Source organism: Podarcis vaucheri (assembly GCF_965113315.1).
Source record: "Podarcis vaucheri genome assembly, chromosome: 2".
Taxonomy (NCBI): domain Eukaryota; kingdom Metazoa; phylum Chordata; class Lepidosauria; order Squamata; family Lacertidae; genus Podarcis; species Podarcis vaucheri.
The window spans coordinates 60792435-60811230 of NC_138760.1; the positions used below are offsets into that span (position 1 = coordinate 60792435).

An 18796-nucleotide genomic window follows, 5' to 3' on the forward strand; every position below is an offset into this window, starting at 1 on the left:
ATATCTGAACGATAAAGGAAGATATCAAATATATTAGTTTCTGTTGTGCTGGCAGCTTAAATTGGTGGATTTGTTGATTATTTAAGATTGCTCAAGGGTAGAAAGATGGCATCACACAAATTATTGTTTGATATACTACTATAAATTCAAAATTTGTTGAAATACCTCATGCTTAACTAAAAGAAAAAAAGTTATGGGAAGCATGTTGTGCTCTCAAAGTCCATCACAGATTGTGCAATTATGGCAAGAAGAACCAAGCATTTTGGTGTTACCTATTTAAAAACCAGCTAATTCACTACAGTTGAAAAATAAATCCACTGCAATGCAGAAACTTAGCTGTAACTGAATTTTAAAGCGTTGTGTCTTAAAAAACACACAAAACCATTAATATATACACTTTACCTGTCTGAGAGTTGTCCAGATACAAAGGAGCCAATCAGTACGCCCACAAAGAACAAAGAGGTAGTTAGAGGTGCTTTCCAGTCGTTTTCACACACAAGATCCCACTGTAAGAGAGAGAGAGAGAGTTTCAATATTTCTGGCATGCATGTAATATATATGGCCCATTTTCTACAACAACCAAACAGTAACCTACTACATTACTACTAGAATGGACTTTTTAAATTTAAAAAGTACCTTTATGTGTAAATCGGAATTCAATGCTTTGATCTAAAATCTCTTACAGCAAATGCCTGTTTGGTCTATCTGCTGAGGCCTTAGGTCAGGGGTCAGCAAACTTTTTCAGCAGGGGGCCAGGTCCACTGTCCCTCAGACCTTGTGGGGGGCCGGATTATATTTTTTTTGGGGGGGGGGAGAAAAAAAGAACAAATTCTTATGCCCCACAAATAACCCAGAGATGCATTTTAAATAAAAACACACATTCTACTCATGTAAAAACACGCTGCTTCCCGGACTGTCCATGGGCCGGATTTAGAAAGCAACTGGACCAGCTCCGGCTCCAGGCCTTAGGTTGCCTACTCATGCCTTAGGTTAAACCATCAAAGAACAAGGCTCTACAGATGCTGAATTACAGAGCTAAATTCTTAGCATAGGGTGATTCAGAGAAAAATGAGTGGAATTTAAAGGAATTTTTTGTTTAAATTTGAATGTTGCATTGTTGACAATATATTCCTAGATACACAAGCAAGCGCAATGCCTTGGATCCTAAGTTGTTCCTCCATTCATGAAAAGGGGAGGTCAACTGCTGCCAACTCACACTGCACCACAGTATCACACATTATTTTCAAGGGTTTCCCCAATCCCCAGGAGCAGATTTTCAGGGAATGCAGAGGGAAGGTGAGAGGTGTGAAAGCCCTGCTCTGTGAACAAAAACTCTGTTATATTCATGTAAGAGTTGTTAGGATCCGAGCCAGTGAGTATGGTTTTTTTGTTGTTGTTTTTTTTAGTAATGTGCACATTTTCCTAAGAACAGTTGAAAACAGACAGTCAGAACAGCAGAGTCTGAGACCAATGCTTAACACTTTAGGGCAAGGGTGACCAACCTGCAGCCCTCCTAGGCAATATGGTGAACGGTCAGAGATGAAGGAAGCTGGAGTCCCAACAATATCTGGAGAGCCACAGAATATACACCTCTGCTTTAGGGGTGCAAATTATGGTTGAGTTTTCACCCCCTGCTCACCAAGTTGCAACTCTCTGGTAGAAAATGAACACTGGATTTTTCCCGAGGCACATAGAAGTGCTTCTTGAATTGTAGCCCACAGAACATACTTTTGTTACAGCTTCAAATTGCTTTTTTACACCTTTGCCACGTGCAAAGGCCTTCCAATCTGCATCAGTAAGACATCTGCCCTCAAATTGGAGGGGAATCAGTGTTAAATGCCACCCAAAGTTGTGTTTGCACAGGTGAGACTGTGCTGTTTCCGTGTAAGCTTAGCATGTATTTAGCTCAACAGCAGTTAGAATTGCAGTGTAGCCTAGTAGCATTACTTGGGACAGATTCAGAACTGAATATAGCAAATCAACTCAGGCAAGAGCTATTTTCATTCTCCGATACCTTTTAGACAAGGTTACTGAAGTTCACAGAGCTAGGCTGCAGGTCTCACATAATGCTAAATGTAATGCCTTTTCTTATACTGAGCATGTAACATCATTAGCAGTAGAAAAATATATACCTGACTACTTTTTCCTGACCTTCACATACTAGTCTATTCCCTGCCACCGAGATAATTCAGATGATGAAATCCACTCAAAGTTGCCAAAGGCATGTCAAATCCTAACAATCACAAGAGCTACTACTTATATCAGGCCAGATAGTGCATAAAACATTGTCAGAGAGGATTAGAAAGGTCTGTGTTGCGCATGATGATAATGCTTTATCTGCAAGGTGTGACACAGAAAGTCATTCACCATGTGGTGTCCTCTTAATTACGTATCTCAGGGCACTCCACTTAAGATGAAAGACAAATTTCATAACATAGACTGACAATGTGGGATAGTGGAAGGCCATCAAAATGGGGTTCAACGAGATAAAAACAAAACACAACAATACAAATTCTAAAATCAATTACCGTATAATAATAATAATAATAATAATAATAATAATAATAATAATAATAATAATAATTTCTTTATACCCTGCCCATCTGGCTGGGTTTCCCCAGCCACTCTGGGCGGCTCCCAACAGAGTATTAAAAATAGAATCAAACATTAAAAACTTCCCTAAACAGGGCTACAAACTCTAAAAACAGCAAAACCATTAATACAAGTGTACAATTTATATTTAAGAAATGATTGGGTCACACCTCAGGGAAAGCCTTCTTAAACAAAAATGCATTTAATAGGTGCCTAAACTTCATGACACTGAGTGCCAATCAAATATTGGCTGGTAACTGATTCCAGGGGGCTGGAGCTGCAACACTAAAATACCTCTTTCTAGAACAAGCACAGCTCCTGGGCATGCAGTACTCTTAGCAGTGCCCCATCTAAAGAACACACTTGCCAGACAGGGATATATAGAGTGAGGTGGTTACTTAGGTAACCTGGTCCCAAGTTGTTTAGGGCTTTAAATGCTACAAACAAAATACTGAACTACACCCGGTGGCATACCAGCAGTCAGAGCAGTTCCCTCAACAGGGGTGTTAGTTTTATCTTATTTTATTTATTTATTTCACAAAATTTGCATGCTGCTTGATTGTTAAAAACAACAACAAAACACCCTCAAGGCAGATTACAAAACAATAAAATCAAGAAAAATGTACAACATATTAAAACATACAAAAAGTTAAAATATGAAAACAGATTAAAATTCACAGCAGCATTTCTAAGCATCTGTGTAGGCTTGCCTAAACAAGAATACAGTGAAGTCACACATGCTTGAGATCAATAGGCGGGGAGTTCCAAAGTGTAGATGCTGTCAAACTAAATGACTGAGTTCTTACAAATGCAGAATGGTTATTATGTGGCACCTGTGGTAGTGCCAATTCCACCAATCGAAGTGGTCAAGTGGGCACATATGGGGTAAGGCAATCTTGTAGGTGAACTTGTCCCAAGTTATTAAGGGTTAGATGATGTTGTCCCCAGTCAACAACCTAGCTGCAGCTTCCAGGTTAAACCCAAGGGAAGCCCCACACAGAGCACAATGCAGCACTCCAGTCTTGGGGTCACCAGTGCCAAGACCACAGTAGCCAAGCTATTGGGTGTATTAACTATGGGCATCTTGCAACTCCACGGATTGCATTACACAAACAGGTTTTCCACAGGGGCTATGGTGAAAAATTTCTCATTCTATAAATTAACAGAACGGGCTGCATCACTTCTGCCTTGGACTGGAAAGTTACAGAAGCACTGTGGCACAGCACTGGTCTGATGTGTAGGGCATCTCCTGAAGGAGACCTATTTCTCAGGTTACAAAACTTGCAGGCCCGGCATAGCAGAATGTGGCCTTGATATTAACAAACGTTTCCATAGTGCAGCTCTTATAAACATAGTATCAAGAATGGCCTCCGAATATTCAATTCCACCCTGATGACATAAACATGGTTATCTTGAATATCATCACTGAAGTATGTGATGTCTATTTTCAGGGACATACAAATGATTTCATTCTAAACCTAATAGTAAATGTTTTCAAATCTGAGCTTTCAACCAAGGAAGTAAGTCTCACTAAACTCAGTGGAATTCATTTCTGAGTAAATAACCTTAGGATCATGATGTTGATATATTCATTTTTATTTCACCCTGCTATCATAATGTGTTTCTACACACACACCCAATTTTAAAATCTGTTTACTGACAGTCCTAGGTACAGGTAAGTAACTAGGGTCAATTGTCAAAATGGTCACTGCCAACCTTCACTGTGGATATTTGCAAGGTGAATACAGCACTGAGTCATACGTACGGTAGTGGTCACTATCAAACTACCAGGTTATTAGATTTTTACATCTGTGTGGAGGAAATATTGCATTGTAAAATGTGACCCACTCTTACCAACGTTTATCATATGCTATTTTGGCTGTTTAAAGCCACTGAAAAAGAAGGTGAGAAAGCAAGTTCCTGGGGAAACAGTACATTACTCAGTGGAAACCTTCAACAAAGAGTAGTTTTTTCAGCCTGGTGAGCCTGAATCCCCTGGGTCCAAATGACACTTTCTGTGACAGTGGCAGACACTTTTACAGTCTAATCCCAATCAGAATTTGGCATGCCTAAACCCACTGATTCCAATGGTCTCAGATATACCTAATTATGTATAGGATGCATGACAGAAGTGGAGATTCTTTGTAGACTGTGCATGTGTTACATCAGGAGGGAGAAAGACATAATAGCCTGGTGTTAACCCAGCAGCAGGACAACCAACCAGCAGGAACTGGGTTGGGATCCTTATCCTATGCAGCTTTACTTACTAAGAGAAATAGGTCACACTGAATTCAACTATAATTACTCCAATGTAACTGTCCACAGGATAGCAGTCTCACTTTATAGAACATTTGTACATTAGGAAATGCTATAACAGAAACACAGCAGATTTCCTCCTTTCATTTTTAAGAAAGACCTTTCCTATTTTTTAGAAAACCTTTTTAAAAAAAATAAAATAAAATAAACAGGTCAACTTCAAACCATTGCTTATGAAGCAGGCTTGTTTCAACAAAACATAGTTAAAATTAACAAGCGTTTATGGTTCAGATGAAACACTAAACTGTGCTCAATCAAAGATGGAAGCCAAAGTTCTGAGCTCTTCTTTTATGGTTACACAGGAAGAGGAAAGGGGAAGGGAACCATGAAGGCCTGGCTTATCATGACATCTGAACTCTCCACGTGTGTAACTTTGGCACATATAAGAGCTAAGATCTGACACAGGGAGGGTTCCTTTCCTGTCATAGAAATCCAATGCTGGTATCCTCAGTGACCTTTAAACACAGTAGAGCACAGAGGACTTTGATGGATGCAGATAATGGGACTCATTCTTCATCAAACGTGAACACTCCCCACCCCTTCGAAAAATTTCTTGCAAGGCTGAATCTCAGGCAAAGGTCACCCTGACTAAATGGCAAGGTAAGGCAAGAGATTAGAGAGTTAAGCACATTTAAAATTGAAAGTGGGAAAGTAGGTGAAAGGCCACTTATGCAACTGCTCCATACAACATAAACACAACACCTCTATAAAGTGTTTAGTTGCTCCACATCTTTGGCTATGAATTGCCAACTGTGCTTTTATCTAGCTATGCAATTTTTTTTGTTTCTTTTATAAGTGTCATTTAAGGCGAGGATAGGAGTAGGTATATGGAAGTTCTGAAAACTAGGGCAAAGAGCATATATTACTTATGGGTAGAGACTTGTATGTAGGGTGGGGCATGGCTTTACAGGAAGGAAGAAATGTAAGTAGGTTAAAGGGAACTGTGTTTCCTAGATGCTTTTATGTTATCTTTATACACTATGCTGAACTCAGTGCATGGGCATATAATGCACCATTTCCCCAATCCCTTTGTACTAATTACTTAAGATTGTGTGCCATTCATATTAGGCTTTGTCCTATTTGATGAAACTCCAGGGTCCAAACTAAGATCCTATGGAATATGGCAAACTGTAAAATATTTATATCTGCTTGTCTCATTTATGAGACAAGCAGAGTTCATATTTCCAAAACATTACTAAAGGAATGTAATATAGGAGACTACACAGTGCAACAGCTTAATCTCACGAATATTTATTCAAAGGTTAGTCCCACTGTGTTCAATGGGGCTTAGTAAATGTGTTTAGGACTGAACTCTAGAAGTATTCTGATAAGGGAAGGCTAAATTCCTTAACTTAGTGCTGGGCATATACATATTTTGCCTAGCTCACCTTTGTAGATTTCAGGTCGTGAAAGTGAGGCAAAAACCCCCTCCCAATATTGCATTAATGTCTGTGTGTACGTATGTAATTTCAGAATCTTCCGTCTTGCATGGACATACAAGAGGGATTATTGGATTGAATTGTACTATTTTACCACAAACCCTGTAAATATTACTAAAACATTTCTTTAAGTCACTCTAGGTGGTCAGATGCAAAGGAGCGTAAGAGTCCCTAGGAAGAGCATTCCACATGTGAAAAGCCAATAGGCGTTAAAATCCTAAAATCCAGATCCTAAGGTTTCTTCATGAGTAGTCTTACAGTATCTTTTGAGGCTCCGATGCTACTCCCTTTTGTAAGATGGCATTCATTATTCCCTGGAAACACAACCCATTCATCCGTCGTCCACAATGTTATGAACTATATGGGACAAGCATAAAGCGCACTTCATGCCCTCAGAAAGAAAAGCAGGAAGGTGGCCATGTATATTTTTAAAAAGGTAAATGTGGGCTTCATGTTGCAGATTGCAGTTAACAGTGGGGCCCTGGATCTGAAAAACGCCACAGATTGTGGAAGCATAGCAAATATAATGCTGGAATTAAGAAAATAACAAAAATAATATAAAAGTATGAACACTACATACCTGGTTAAGAGGTATTTTTTTAATATAACCCTCCCAAAACTTTGAATTATTCTAGTTAGTGAACAGTCAAATAGCCTTTGGATCAGAACTGCCTGGTTTGTATTTCATCGCACTGAACTATCCCTAGTATGAACTGCCTCCTTGGCTCTTGCACTGACATGGTCTCCTACAGTGAATTGCAAGAAGGATTAGCTAGCAAACATATTAACTTCTGAGCCAGATTCTAGCCATGGAATTTGAGGTCTTACTGTGTTCAGTGTGAGCACTGCATACATTTGCTGGTACCAGGGGACCTGGAAGACTGCAATTTTCAAGCTTTTTGAGTATGTGATCCTTTCTGAATACAAAGGTTGCTTTCAGATGACCTAATGTTCAATAAAGTTTGTGGAAACGTCATTATGATGTTGTCTGTTTATTGAGCATACAACACAATTTGTTTGTCTGGACGTCGTGCCAAGCAGTTGTTGTCCTACAATATCCAGTGCAGTTTCCTATCACTTTCCTTATTGAATAAAGTCCTGGTCCTGACCCCTGAATAAAAGCTGGTTTGTTGTGCACAAGCATCAGATCCATTTTTAATTGTGTAACCTGAATTTAACAGTATGCAAGACGTTATGCATCTTTAAACACGACAGACCAGCTGACATCAACCCGTCTCCATGCACCAACCTCTTCTGCAGCCACTGCCGCAATATGCTCTTCCTGTTGCTGTGTGGATGCTGCTAAAGACCCTCTGGGGCAATCTCACCTATGTCTTGCTCTAAGGAAGATGGGTTCCTTCCTCCATGAGCAAGGTAGTCCCACAAAGTGCCTGGACTGATGTCACTTTGCAGTCACAAATACAGTTTGATGTTTCCCAGTAGCGAACTGTGGCACTGCAAACAGGTGCTCTCCAGGCCACTTTGTCCACAATGGTTCACTCTTAGAAAGGACCCCTCTTCAGACTGAGGCACATGAAACGCTTTAGGAGTGTTTCTGCCACTATGCTGCAACAACAATGTGACAGCAGCACCCCTAGACTCATAGGGGCTGGGCTGGAGGTGGTGATTGGCTGGTCACTGGTGGCATCAGCTGCATCAGCACTGATCCACTGCTCTTCCATCTCAGAAGAGCTGCTTGGTCAGGCCAATGGCCCATTCAGTTCAACATCCTGTTCTCACATTGCTGAACCAGATGCCTGTGGGAAACCCGCAAGCCGGATTTGAGCAGAAGGACACTCTCCCTTCTGGGGGTATCCAGCACCTGACATTCATAAGCATTACTGCCTCTGACTATGGAGGCAGAGCATAGCTGGACAGTAATGACTAGTAAAGGTAAAGGTACCCCTGACCGTTAGGTCCAGTAGCGGACGACTCTGGGGTTGCGGCGCTTATCTCGCTCTATAGGCCAAGGGAGCCGGCCTTTGTCCGCAGACAGATTCCAGGTCATGTGGCCAGCATGACTGGCGAAAGCAGAGCAGCGCATGGAAATGCTGTTTACCTTCCCACTGGAGTGGCACCTATTTATCTATTTGCACTCTGTAATGACTAGTAGTCACCACCGAACAAGGGGACCTGATATGGGAATAGTCAGGATTTATGTTAGGGGAGGCAGAACCTCAGTTTGTTAAGTAGTTAAGTATTTGCATTGGTTTACTTGATGGGGGGGGGTTGCCCCCTACCCCCCCAGCTACGCCCATGGGCCCTGAACCTCTTATCAGCTAAGGCTAGTATTAATGGTCTGAACTGAAACATATTTCTCCTTCCTGAAGAGCACTTGTTCCCTGGTTGTGGACACTGCAGTCAGAATTACGTAGGTAGGATGGAGGTGGGAGGAAGAGGGAACGATTTTGCCTTGAAGCAGGGTTTTGAACGAAACAGACCTTTGGTCCATTCCAACTCCTGTGATTGTGCAAAACAAGTTTTGCATACAGGGTCAATAAAGAGCAGTTTCTAGAGTGCGTAGATCTGATACTCTCAAGCAGTGCTATGGACTATGCAAACTTTCGGCACATGTTAGTAAAATATTTTACTAAGTTACTATGTATGTAAAAGTACTGACTCAAAAAATGCTACACATCTATACGTGGAAAAGTTTGTTTACAGAAACTTATAACGCTATCCAATCTTAACATAATACTTTGAGGTAAGTTCCACTGTAACTAGTGATGCTTACTTTCAAGTACATAGGCATAAGAGTGATGTGCCAGAACACATTTGTTTTAATCTGAGACGATTAAACCCAAAGCACATAAGAACTTAAACTACTTCAAAGCTATGGGAGAGGCATGTTCCTCAATTTTATTTTAACCATTTCAACCCATTTAAAGGTTAACTACAATTATAATTTAAGGTTAACTACAACTATTATATGGGACGCGGGTGGTGCTGTGGGTTAAACCACAGTGCCTAGGACTTGCCGATCAGAAGGTCAGCGGTTCGAATCCCCGTGACGGGGTGAGCTCCCGTTGCTCGGTCCCTGCTCCTGCCAACCTAGCAGTTCGAAAGCACGTCAAAGTGCAAGTAGATAAATAGGTACCGCTCTGGCGGGAAGGTAAACGGCATTTCTGTGTGCTGCTCTGGTCTGCCAGAAGTGGCTTAGTCATGCTGGCCACATGACCCGGAAGCTGTACGCCGGCTCCTTCAGCCAATAAAGCGAGATGAGCGCCGCAACCCCAGTCGGTCACGACTGGACCTAATGGTCAGGGGTCCCTTTACCTTTACAACTATTATATAATTAAAGAGCTAAATAATTTCTTAAAAACAAAAACAAAATAGATATATGAAATGCACATAATGTAGCTCAGTAGTAGAGCAACTGCTTTGCATGTAGAAGGTTCCAGATTTAATCCCCAGCATCTCAAGATAGAGCTGCAAATCTCCCCAGTCTGAAATCCAACAGAGGTGCTGCAAGCCTGCCAGTGAGTATTGACCACAGGAAGCTAGATGGACCAATGGTTTAACTTGTTATAAGGCAGCTTCTCATGTTACTAAGTATGGGAAAGTAACATGCCAGTTCCACTGTCTCTGCTCCTTCTGCAATTTTCCAAAAAGAAGTAAGGGAGCATGCAAATTTTCTCTGTATTGTACTGAAGGAAGCTATTACCTGCAGTAATTTAGCAAGTAATAGAACAATTGTATGTGTGGACGTGTTCATTGCTATTGAACAATACTGTACTATGTTTTCTATGCTTTTCTTGGATATACAAATAAATGAGTAGGTAGGTAAAATCACAGAATGGTAGGGGCCAAGAGGGTCACAGTCCAACCCCTGATAATCTACTAATAACTCTAAACCCAACTGCAGCACCCAAATGAACCCTAAAATGAGTGGCCATTCAATTCCCATCACATGCCAGGGAATGTTTGGAACATTGACCTTTGTTATGTGACTTCATAAATCATACTACTATTAAGTTCTTCTGCCATAAATCTGTAGCAATTTGTCAGCAGTTCCATCTGTGCACACTGTGCTACAAGCTACTAGACAACAATTACAAAATCTTGACTGGAGTAATTCAAATTGCACTCATTACTGTTTGCCAGGGGGAGAGAGAGAGAGAGAAGAAAGCATTCTACATGCAAATATATGATCTAGCTTACTTTAAAGTAACTTTAAAGTAAGCCAGTTAGAATCACTGTCAACTAAGAATAATGTGCTTACTGGGATATAATATTGCCATTATTCCAATTTTGTTCTGATGGTTTTCTTTTCTTCCTCTAAAAGTTACTTCTCCATAAAAGTCACAGGACCCTATGGCAGGGAGAGTCAACATAGGAATGAAAGGGAAACTGAGGGGAGTGCTGTTGTGCTCATGTCCTGCCTGTAGGCTTCCCAGAAGAGCATCTAGTTGGCCACTGTAAGAACAGAAGACCAAAATAAATGGGCTTTTGGCCTGGTCCAGCAGGACTCTGTTTATGTTATTGTGTTAAAGCTTTCTGTAACAACAAGCCTGGACATTACCAACTTCTCATTCCGTTTCCTGTGTGGCAGAAGTCACTCAAGCTATTCCTCCTTCCTCCTGCATCCCCAGGGGTAAAAACCAAGAAGTATCTGTCATGAACATGAGAAGCTAAGGAGCCACTGGTCATGTTTGGCACCATAGGAATAGTTTGGACTTATTTGCTCACTTTAGAAGGGGAGGTGACCTAGAGAAGAGAGAGGGGAGCTGAAGAAAGGGACCCCCCCATCACGCATGGGCCAGGGGGATCTCAGAATTTTATGGATACCTGAGTTTTAGAAGAAGAGAGATCTTGCAAGTGCACAAAGAAGTGCCTGGCAGGTTAATTTGTTAAAGAAACGACCACAGCAGGGGAAATGCCAAAGACATGTCAAGTTGGCAACAGAGCAGGCGCGCGTTGTGCTACAACGAACTGAGGCTTCCCTCTCAAAGCATCGCTCTCCTTAAGGTCTCTTGGGTTTCTGCCCTCCGATCCCTTTCTGAGGAGCCCAGAGAGGAGTCCAAGGTTTCTCAAGCGACCCTGCGAGGTGGGGCTAGCAAAGTTCACGGGGTGATCCGGCCATTGGTCCAAGGTCACCCCGTGAACTTCAGGGCTGATCGAGCGCCGCTCAAGTCCCAGCCACGCGCTCTCCTCTCCATGCCCATGTCCAGAAGAGGCCGCCTCGCGAGCAGCCGCCCCTCCTTGCCTCCCTACCTCGCTGACGATGGTGGAGAGGTAGGGCTCTCGGCTGTACTCCCAGCCGTCCAGGCACTTCTCCTGCTCCACCTGGCTGAGGTTGACGTCCCGCCCGGGCACCAGGTTGCGGGCGGAGAAGTTGGCCAGGGCCTCCAGGCTGTAGCGGCGGCAGCGCGACGGGACCTGCCGCCTGCCGCGCACCTCCAGCGGGATGCTGGCGTTGAGCCACTCGAGGCTCAGGTTGGCGCTGGCCGGCACCCGGCACCGGTGCTCGGGGGTGTCGATGAGGAAGACGGCCGAGAGCCCGTTGAAGCCGTTGGGGATGATGCTGGCGCTGAGCAGGAAGAAGATGAGGCGCTGGAAGGGGCCCCACTCGCCCAGGAAGGCGGTGCTCTGGTCGTAGTCGTACATAGCGGGCGGGCGGGAGGGGGGCAAAGCGAGCGCGCCCTGGCCGGCCGGCAACGGACAAGCGAGGGCCGAAGAGCCGCCTTCTGCTACGACATGTGGCCGCAGCCTCGCTCGGCCTGGGCGGGGAACAGGCGAGCCGCTGCCGCCGCCGCTATGAGGTAAAGTGCGGCCGCGGCTGCCGGCAGCAGCAAGTGGCTTCTTCGCGCGGGGAGCGGGTGGGTGTGGTTTGTACACAAAGGCCTAGAGTCGCGCTGGGCCCGGAGCCAAGGCGGAGGCCGCGGAGTCCCCGCGCGTGAGGCGGCGGCGGCCAGCCTAGTTACAGGGTCTCTTTTTGCTTTCGGCATTTCCCGCCACTTGTAATGCAGGCGGCCTCCTCGGTGGAGAAGCTGGCTCCGGGGTTCGGTTACCGCACCGTAGTCTGGGCATTATGTGCATTGCCTCGCAGCCGGCCCGGAGAAACGCTGACGTCGAGCTCTACGTCGGCCGCACAGGCCCGGAATGTAATGCTAGTCACACTAGACTAGAGCAGCTCCAGCAGATAATTAGCCACACAAGTTTTTAATGTTTGAGGTTTCGCCGTGGTTTTAGAAGGGTTGGAAGCCGCAATCCGGTGAGATGGGCAGATGATAATAATAATAATAATAATAATAATAATAATAATAATAATAATAATAATAATAATAATAATAATTATTATTAAGGAGGTCGCCCTGGATCCTGTCAGCAGAGACTAGCCCTGGAATGGCTAACCTTTGAATGGGTTTTCGCTCTCACACAGGACACTGGACATGTGCCCCCCTCCCCCCAGTTTCCTGGGTCTATAGTGTGTTCATCCAACGTGGATTCATTTTCATAAAGAAAAATGGGTTTCATGAGCAAATTCTGCAGAGGCTAAAATGGGGTTTGGTGGAGGGGGGTGTTGTGTATGTTTGGCACTTTGAGTGCACCTGAGGTGAACAGTGCTCCATTTTTCCTAGTGTGGCCTGGGTAGTGTTGGCCAGGGCAACACGTGGCAGGGCCTTCTCTGCTATAGCCCCACACTTGCAGAAGGTGGTCCCATAGAGTACCCTCTGCATAATTTTTTGACCAGCCTCTGAAACATCTTTGTTGTTGCTTTCATGGATTGATTTAAACTGGGCGGCAGCAGTGGTGGGGTTCTTTATACTTCGTTATATTCATGTTCTTTTTGCTATTTTTTATGTTGGTATTTTAAAAATTTTGAGTGTTTTAAATGTTTAAGGTGTATTTATATATTGTTTATTGATTGCTGTTTAGTTTGTGTATCATGTTTAATGCTTTGTGATGATATTCTCCTAAAAGCCAGGCTAGAAAACTATAAATAAATAAATAAATAAATAAATCAGATATCTTATTACTCAGCCAGCAAAGTTTTAGGCACGTTACTTTCTCTCAACTTCATCTTTCTCATAAGGTTATTGTGAAGATAAACTGAGCTATCTGTATACTACTCTGCTGCTTGGATAAAGGGATACAAAGGGGATGGATGAAATCATACGGAAAAGTATTTTGTTTCACTTCTGGAAAAACCAGTAGTTCAGTACTTGCGAAAGTAAAATAAAAGGCAGGCCTTCCATCCCTAAAGTAATTAGTCCTGTCATTTGAAACCTTCTTTTTGTGCAATTTGATTTCAAAGAATAACTCATCAGGCTTTTTAAGAAGATGAAAGGCTTGGTCAGGGGAGAATGAAGGGGGAGAAATATGGCCTGTTGGCAATTTAACAGATAATGTATGTAAGTAAGTATTGTACTGAAAACATTTTTGTCACTCAACACAAAATTTTTTGCAGGTTTAGCTCCGAAGTAAATCCTACTGTGTTCAATGGTGCTTCCTCACTAGTAAGTGTGTGTGCTGGGAATGGGATTGTAGTCTTTATCTTGCAGTAAATATCCAACATGGCAGTAGCTTTAATTTGGCACAGAATAATATACAAAAGTGATGTTATCATTTGATAATTGGTCAAGAATCCAATTTTCTTTGGATGTAGATGCACATTCATGTAAGTAGCTGGCTGCTTTGCTTTACACAAATGTCATATAAACAGGGACTGGAAACCTTATTTAGGCCACATTTCCTAGTAAGCAACCTTCCGGAGATTGCATGCCAGTGGCAGGTGTGGCCAAAAGCAAAAGTGGGCAGGGCCAGAGGTAAAAGTGGGTGGAGCAAGATTTGTGACTTGCCTTTGTACAGTAGGCTGTATTCCAGCTGCACAATAGTCAAGTTTCTACACACATAAACACTTCTCTATCTTCTATCCAGGCAAGCAAGAGGCATTATCAGGTTTCAATGACACATTCCAGCTAGACTAAAGCACATAAGGAGGATTTGGAACAGGACAGGGTGACCTTAGGAGTGCCTGAGGGCTTCATTCAGACTTTGGGTCTGTAACTCCCCATTCATGGTATAAGCAGCCTGTCGCTCTGTATATGCACTTGTCAGCTTCAGATTTTCATTTCTTTAAAATCACTGTGCTGGGATTTTAGCAATATAGGGATTTTTAAATGTGACCATGTTTCAGCACTAGGACATTCTTTCAAACTATCAAAATGATATGAGATTTCAACATAATATACACTGTGGTGCCTGGTGCCACAGATGTTCTGAGCTCTTACTGTGTCCCCCCCCCCCATGTTCACATCTCTCTAGGTTCCAGCATTTGTTTTTGAAACAAATCCATGACTAATATTCACATTTTCCTTTCTTTTTGAAGTTCTCTCACATCGTGAGACATGTGACCTCTTTTTTCCATGATGCAACCAAATCTGCGGGTGTTTGGGTTCTGGCTGAGTTCCCGATCAACATTGCTTCAAAATCAAAGGCACTGCATGTGGCTATGATAATCAAGCATTTGAATAAAACAATTTAGATTAAAAAAGAGCACAAGGGCAAGATTTTACGAGAAAGTTAAAAGTAGGGGGAGTTAGTAATCCTAAACATATAACTCTAGGTCAAAGCTCAGTGGGTTGTGGTAACCTGCTCCCAAGAACGGTTTCAGTTATACTGATGCCCCTGGTACATGTATGTTTTTCTGCGCAGATGTACCGTATTTTTCGTCCCATAGGACGCACCTAGTTTTTTTTGGGGGAAATAAAGGGAAAAAAATTTCCCTTTATTTCCCCCCCAAAAGCAGGTTGGGGAAACAGAACCAGGTCGAGGAACAGTGGGATGGCGGCGCTGCACCTCCCTGCTGTCCCCCGAGCTTGTGGGGCTGGCCGATGTCTGCCCCGCGTGAGGGGCGCTCTGCATCAGGGCGCCCCCCCTGCGGGGCGACAGGCTGCTATCCACAGCGTGGGGAGCCTTGCGGGGAACTCCTGCAAGGCTCCCCACGCTGCGGCTGTCTGCCCAGCGCGGGGGCGCTCTGCTTCAGGGCACCCCGCCCGCTGGGCGGCAGGCTGCTATCCGCAGCCTAGACATCGCTGCCGGACCTCCCGTAGGGCTGCCTAGGCTGCGGATGTGTTCCTGAAGCCTGGAGAGCGAGAGGGGTCAGTGCGCACCGACCCCACTCGCTCTCCAAGCTTCAGCAAAAGCCTGCATTCGCCCCATAGGACGCACCCAGATTTCCCCTTCATTTTTGGAGGGGAAAAAGTGCGTCCTATAGGGCAAAAAATACGGTATATTATGGAAAATGGAAACATCTTGTTCGCCTTAATTGTGAATTTGCTGATGAGTAGCATCCATCTGCTTATACTACATTCTTCTTTAGCTGAGGCTAAGAGAAGGCCCGCTGAATCAGACCCAAAAGGTCCATCTACTCTATCCATCTTGCTTTCCATAGCAGTTAATTGCCTCTAGGAAGCCCAGAAGTAGGGCATGAAGGCAAGTCACTGCTGCTGCTCCTCCTCAGCAGTTGCTTTTCAGGAGTATACTGCCTTTGTAGCTAGGGGTTCCACACAGCTGCAATGAGCTGTAAGATTTCTCAGCCCCCTTCAAAGCAATCTTCCCAAGCGATCCCCATCACAGCTTGTGGTAGCCAGCTCCACACATTTAATTATATCCTGAGCATCCTGAATCTATTGCGAACCAAGTTTAAGTTTGGTTCTGAGTTTTTTTGTGAGGGAGTTGGTTCTCTTTTTTTGTGAGGGAGAAAAAATGTCTCTGTCCACTTCCTCTGGTTCACTTCCTGATTAATTCTCCTGCCTCTGCCACCCCCCTCTACCATGTATTTGCAGAATGCAAGTATGCCCTTTCATTGAGAACTCTTTGCTAGGCTGTCTTCGTGATATATTCTACTTCCAGCCTTCAGGGTCCTTGCGCTTACACAGCTAAAATGGGGATATATTGGCAGATTTGGAGGAACCTTATTTTGGGGGGTGGGGAGAAGAAAAATAGCCCAATGAGGACTGATCGTGCTTAGTACGTATAGAATGCTGAGTGACTGTGGGGAGGCAAGGGAGCAACAGAAAATCAGGAACGAGCGGAAAAGGAATGGAATAGTTAGAAAGGTGTGGGTGGGAGATGTTTCTATGTAAAAAGTGCACAGAGAACTGTCTTATTGTCTGGCCATATTTCCTGGTTCACAACAAAGTTATTTTTAAATGTATCCAGGGGCAGAAGTGAGAGTTTCCCATAGAAATCAATGGAATAATCCTAGATTTTAATTTAGCTGGGATCGGGCACAAATGTGTCCATTCCCACAAAACTAAACCAAAGTCTAAGCAGAAAAGATACATTAGTTCTACGGTTTCATAATCATATAGGGAATAATTTATTTCTTGTGGTCAGGGACCTTGAAAAAGCTTTGAATGATCAAGCCTAAAGTGCAGGGTGCTTTCTCCTGGTCTGTTATTGGTTCCACCTATATCTAAGTCAAACAAGGATAAATTATTTTGCAGATAATTACTTCAGCAGTGCATTGCTAACATTTTGTTTTGATTGCTTTAATAGCCAAAAAGTACGATATGAGCCTAAAGGCAATGTTGCAAGACCTCTGGAGACAATGGAGCCGCAAGTGTTGCTGCCTGCAATCATCACCTAGAGTGCATTGCATCACATTTAAGACCTAGTGAGTCCTGTCCAATTTGTTGGCAGAGAATCTAAATGTTTTTGGGGCCAAGGTACAAACAGCTACCTAAAATGGTTTAGTTCTCAAAATAATACTTTATTTTATTAGAATAGAGTGATGCTTCCACAAAACATTTGTCCAAAAAATACCTTTTGCATGTCTGGCTGTAAAAATTCCAACCTGTTTCTCTTAGTTACTAGGTGAAAGGTAAAGCCACACAGATTAGTGCTTGAATACATAATCATCAGCATGTAGTACAGTCCTCAGGGCAGAAAAACCTGTTACCTTGACATTTATGTATAAAGTATGCACCACCCATTTCAACAGAAAAAAAGAATGATTACATTAAAAAATCAATTTACATTGATTTTACTAGGATTTTTGTTGTTGTTTGGCCTTTAAAATAGCAGGTGAAAGATAATGTATTGAGGGTAAAGTTGAAAAAATATATATGCTGGCTTCTTGGACTTTGGTCCAAGCTACATCTAATGCTCACTGCCTCACACTCCACTTTTCCAGTGAATTAGAGGAATGCCAGGTGAAAGGGTAGCTTAAACCAAAGGTAGCCCACTTTCACTTCCCCTTGTTTTTCTGCAGAAGATATCTCCCCTATGTTGCATGTCCACATGCAGGGGGGAAATAGTGGTACCCAGCTATTTTTCCTTGTGAGGCAAAAAGCAGCTGGGAGGCAATTCTGAGTGAGGAAAAAACAGTTGGATTAAGGAAAATCCCTATTAGTCCTCTGCTAAAACAGTAACATGGATGGTTTTAGTTAAAATTAATAACAAAAAATAGAAAGGGGGTTAAACAGTTACAATTCTGTGTACACTTTTGGAAGTAAGCCCTATTGAACTCAGCGGGGTTTACTTCTGAGAAGAAATGCATAGGACTGCTGTGTGAGAATCATGCCTAGCTTGGGCCTTACTTTTTGAGCACTGATGCTGTATTTGACACTCCTGGTTTACACATCGTGCACATATGTGGATTCCAGAAGACTGTGCCTGCTTTACTCCTTCCCGGTCATTTTGCTGCTGTGCTGAACTAAGCCATAATATGTGTCATCTAAACTGGGGTATGGTCTGGAGTTGTTCAGAAAATGCAACATGAATTAGAAAACCTCTCTCGCCCCCAACTGGAGCTGTTTTGATTTCCAGTTCCTGCAAAAATGGACAGGACAAGATGCCTGCATAAGGGTTAAAAGGTTATTTAGAATTTCAGACTCAGCCATAATAAAATGCTGTGAAGGCTGAAATGATGCAAAAACAATTATGAGGAAGACATACCTTTTTACTGGGTCTCATGAAAAGCTCCTCATTGTATACATATTTGACAAAGCACAAGATAGCTCTGATATAGATATGCTTTAATCCAACGGAAAAACTCCACAGCTTTTCAAAACAGAAACTCAGACTATACAACATTAGGCCTTTGCCAGTGAAGGCTGCACAACTAAACAAGGTCAGGAATATCTTCAAAGACTGAATAGCTTGATTTCACTAGACAGCAAGTTTATCTTCTCTATTTTCTGTGCGTCGACAATGAAGTCTGCACACATTGTTTTTATCTTGTCACATCCGAGCTCACAATAAAAATTGCTCAACAGCACTGATAAGAGTACTCCTAGAAAAAAGGCCATTTCATTGCGCTTTTGTTCAATAAAGCAACTGGGTCTTAATTTCTCAGGCATGGCAAAGATTTCTTTCTAATATTTGCTTTGAATAAACAATGAAGGTATATTTTATATTTGTGTGTCTATTTAGTATATTAGTCATCTAATAAAAACATTTTTTCTAGTGTATAAACCCAAGTTGCTCACCAACCACCC

The 18796-nt window shown here is 42.9% G+C and overlaps 1 protein-coding gene and 1 long non-coding RNA gene across 3 annotated transcripts in view; one reads left to right on the forward strand and one right to left on the reverse strand.

Moving 5' to 3' along the window:
* Positions 1–12052, reverse strand: part of LOC309526996 (organic cation/carnitine transporter 2-like) — a 29331-nt gene extending 17279 nt beyond the window's left edge. For both annotated transcript variants that reach the window (XM_082213414.1, XM_082213413.1), the window contains exons 1-2: positions 11562–12052; positions 403–506 (exon numbers count right to left, since the gene is read on the reverse strand). In XM_082213414.1, the coding sequence (XP_082069540.1) occupies positions 403–506; positions 11562–11954 (497 nt within the window). In that variant the 5' untranslated portion in view covers positions 11955–12052. The remainder of the gene's footprint in view (positions 1–402; positions 507–11561) is intronic.
* Positions 12002–13545, forward strand: LOC309526999. The gene is made up of 2 exons (XR_014217043.1): positions 12002–12109; positions 12653–13545. It is a non-coding gene; the product is annotated as an uncharacterized lncRNA (long non-coding RNA).
* Positions 13546–18796: the final 5251 nt, after the last annotated feature.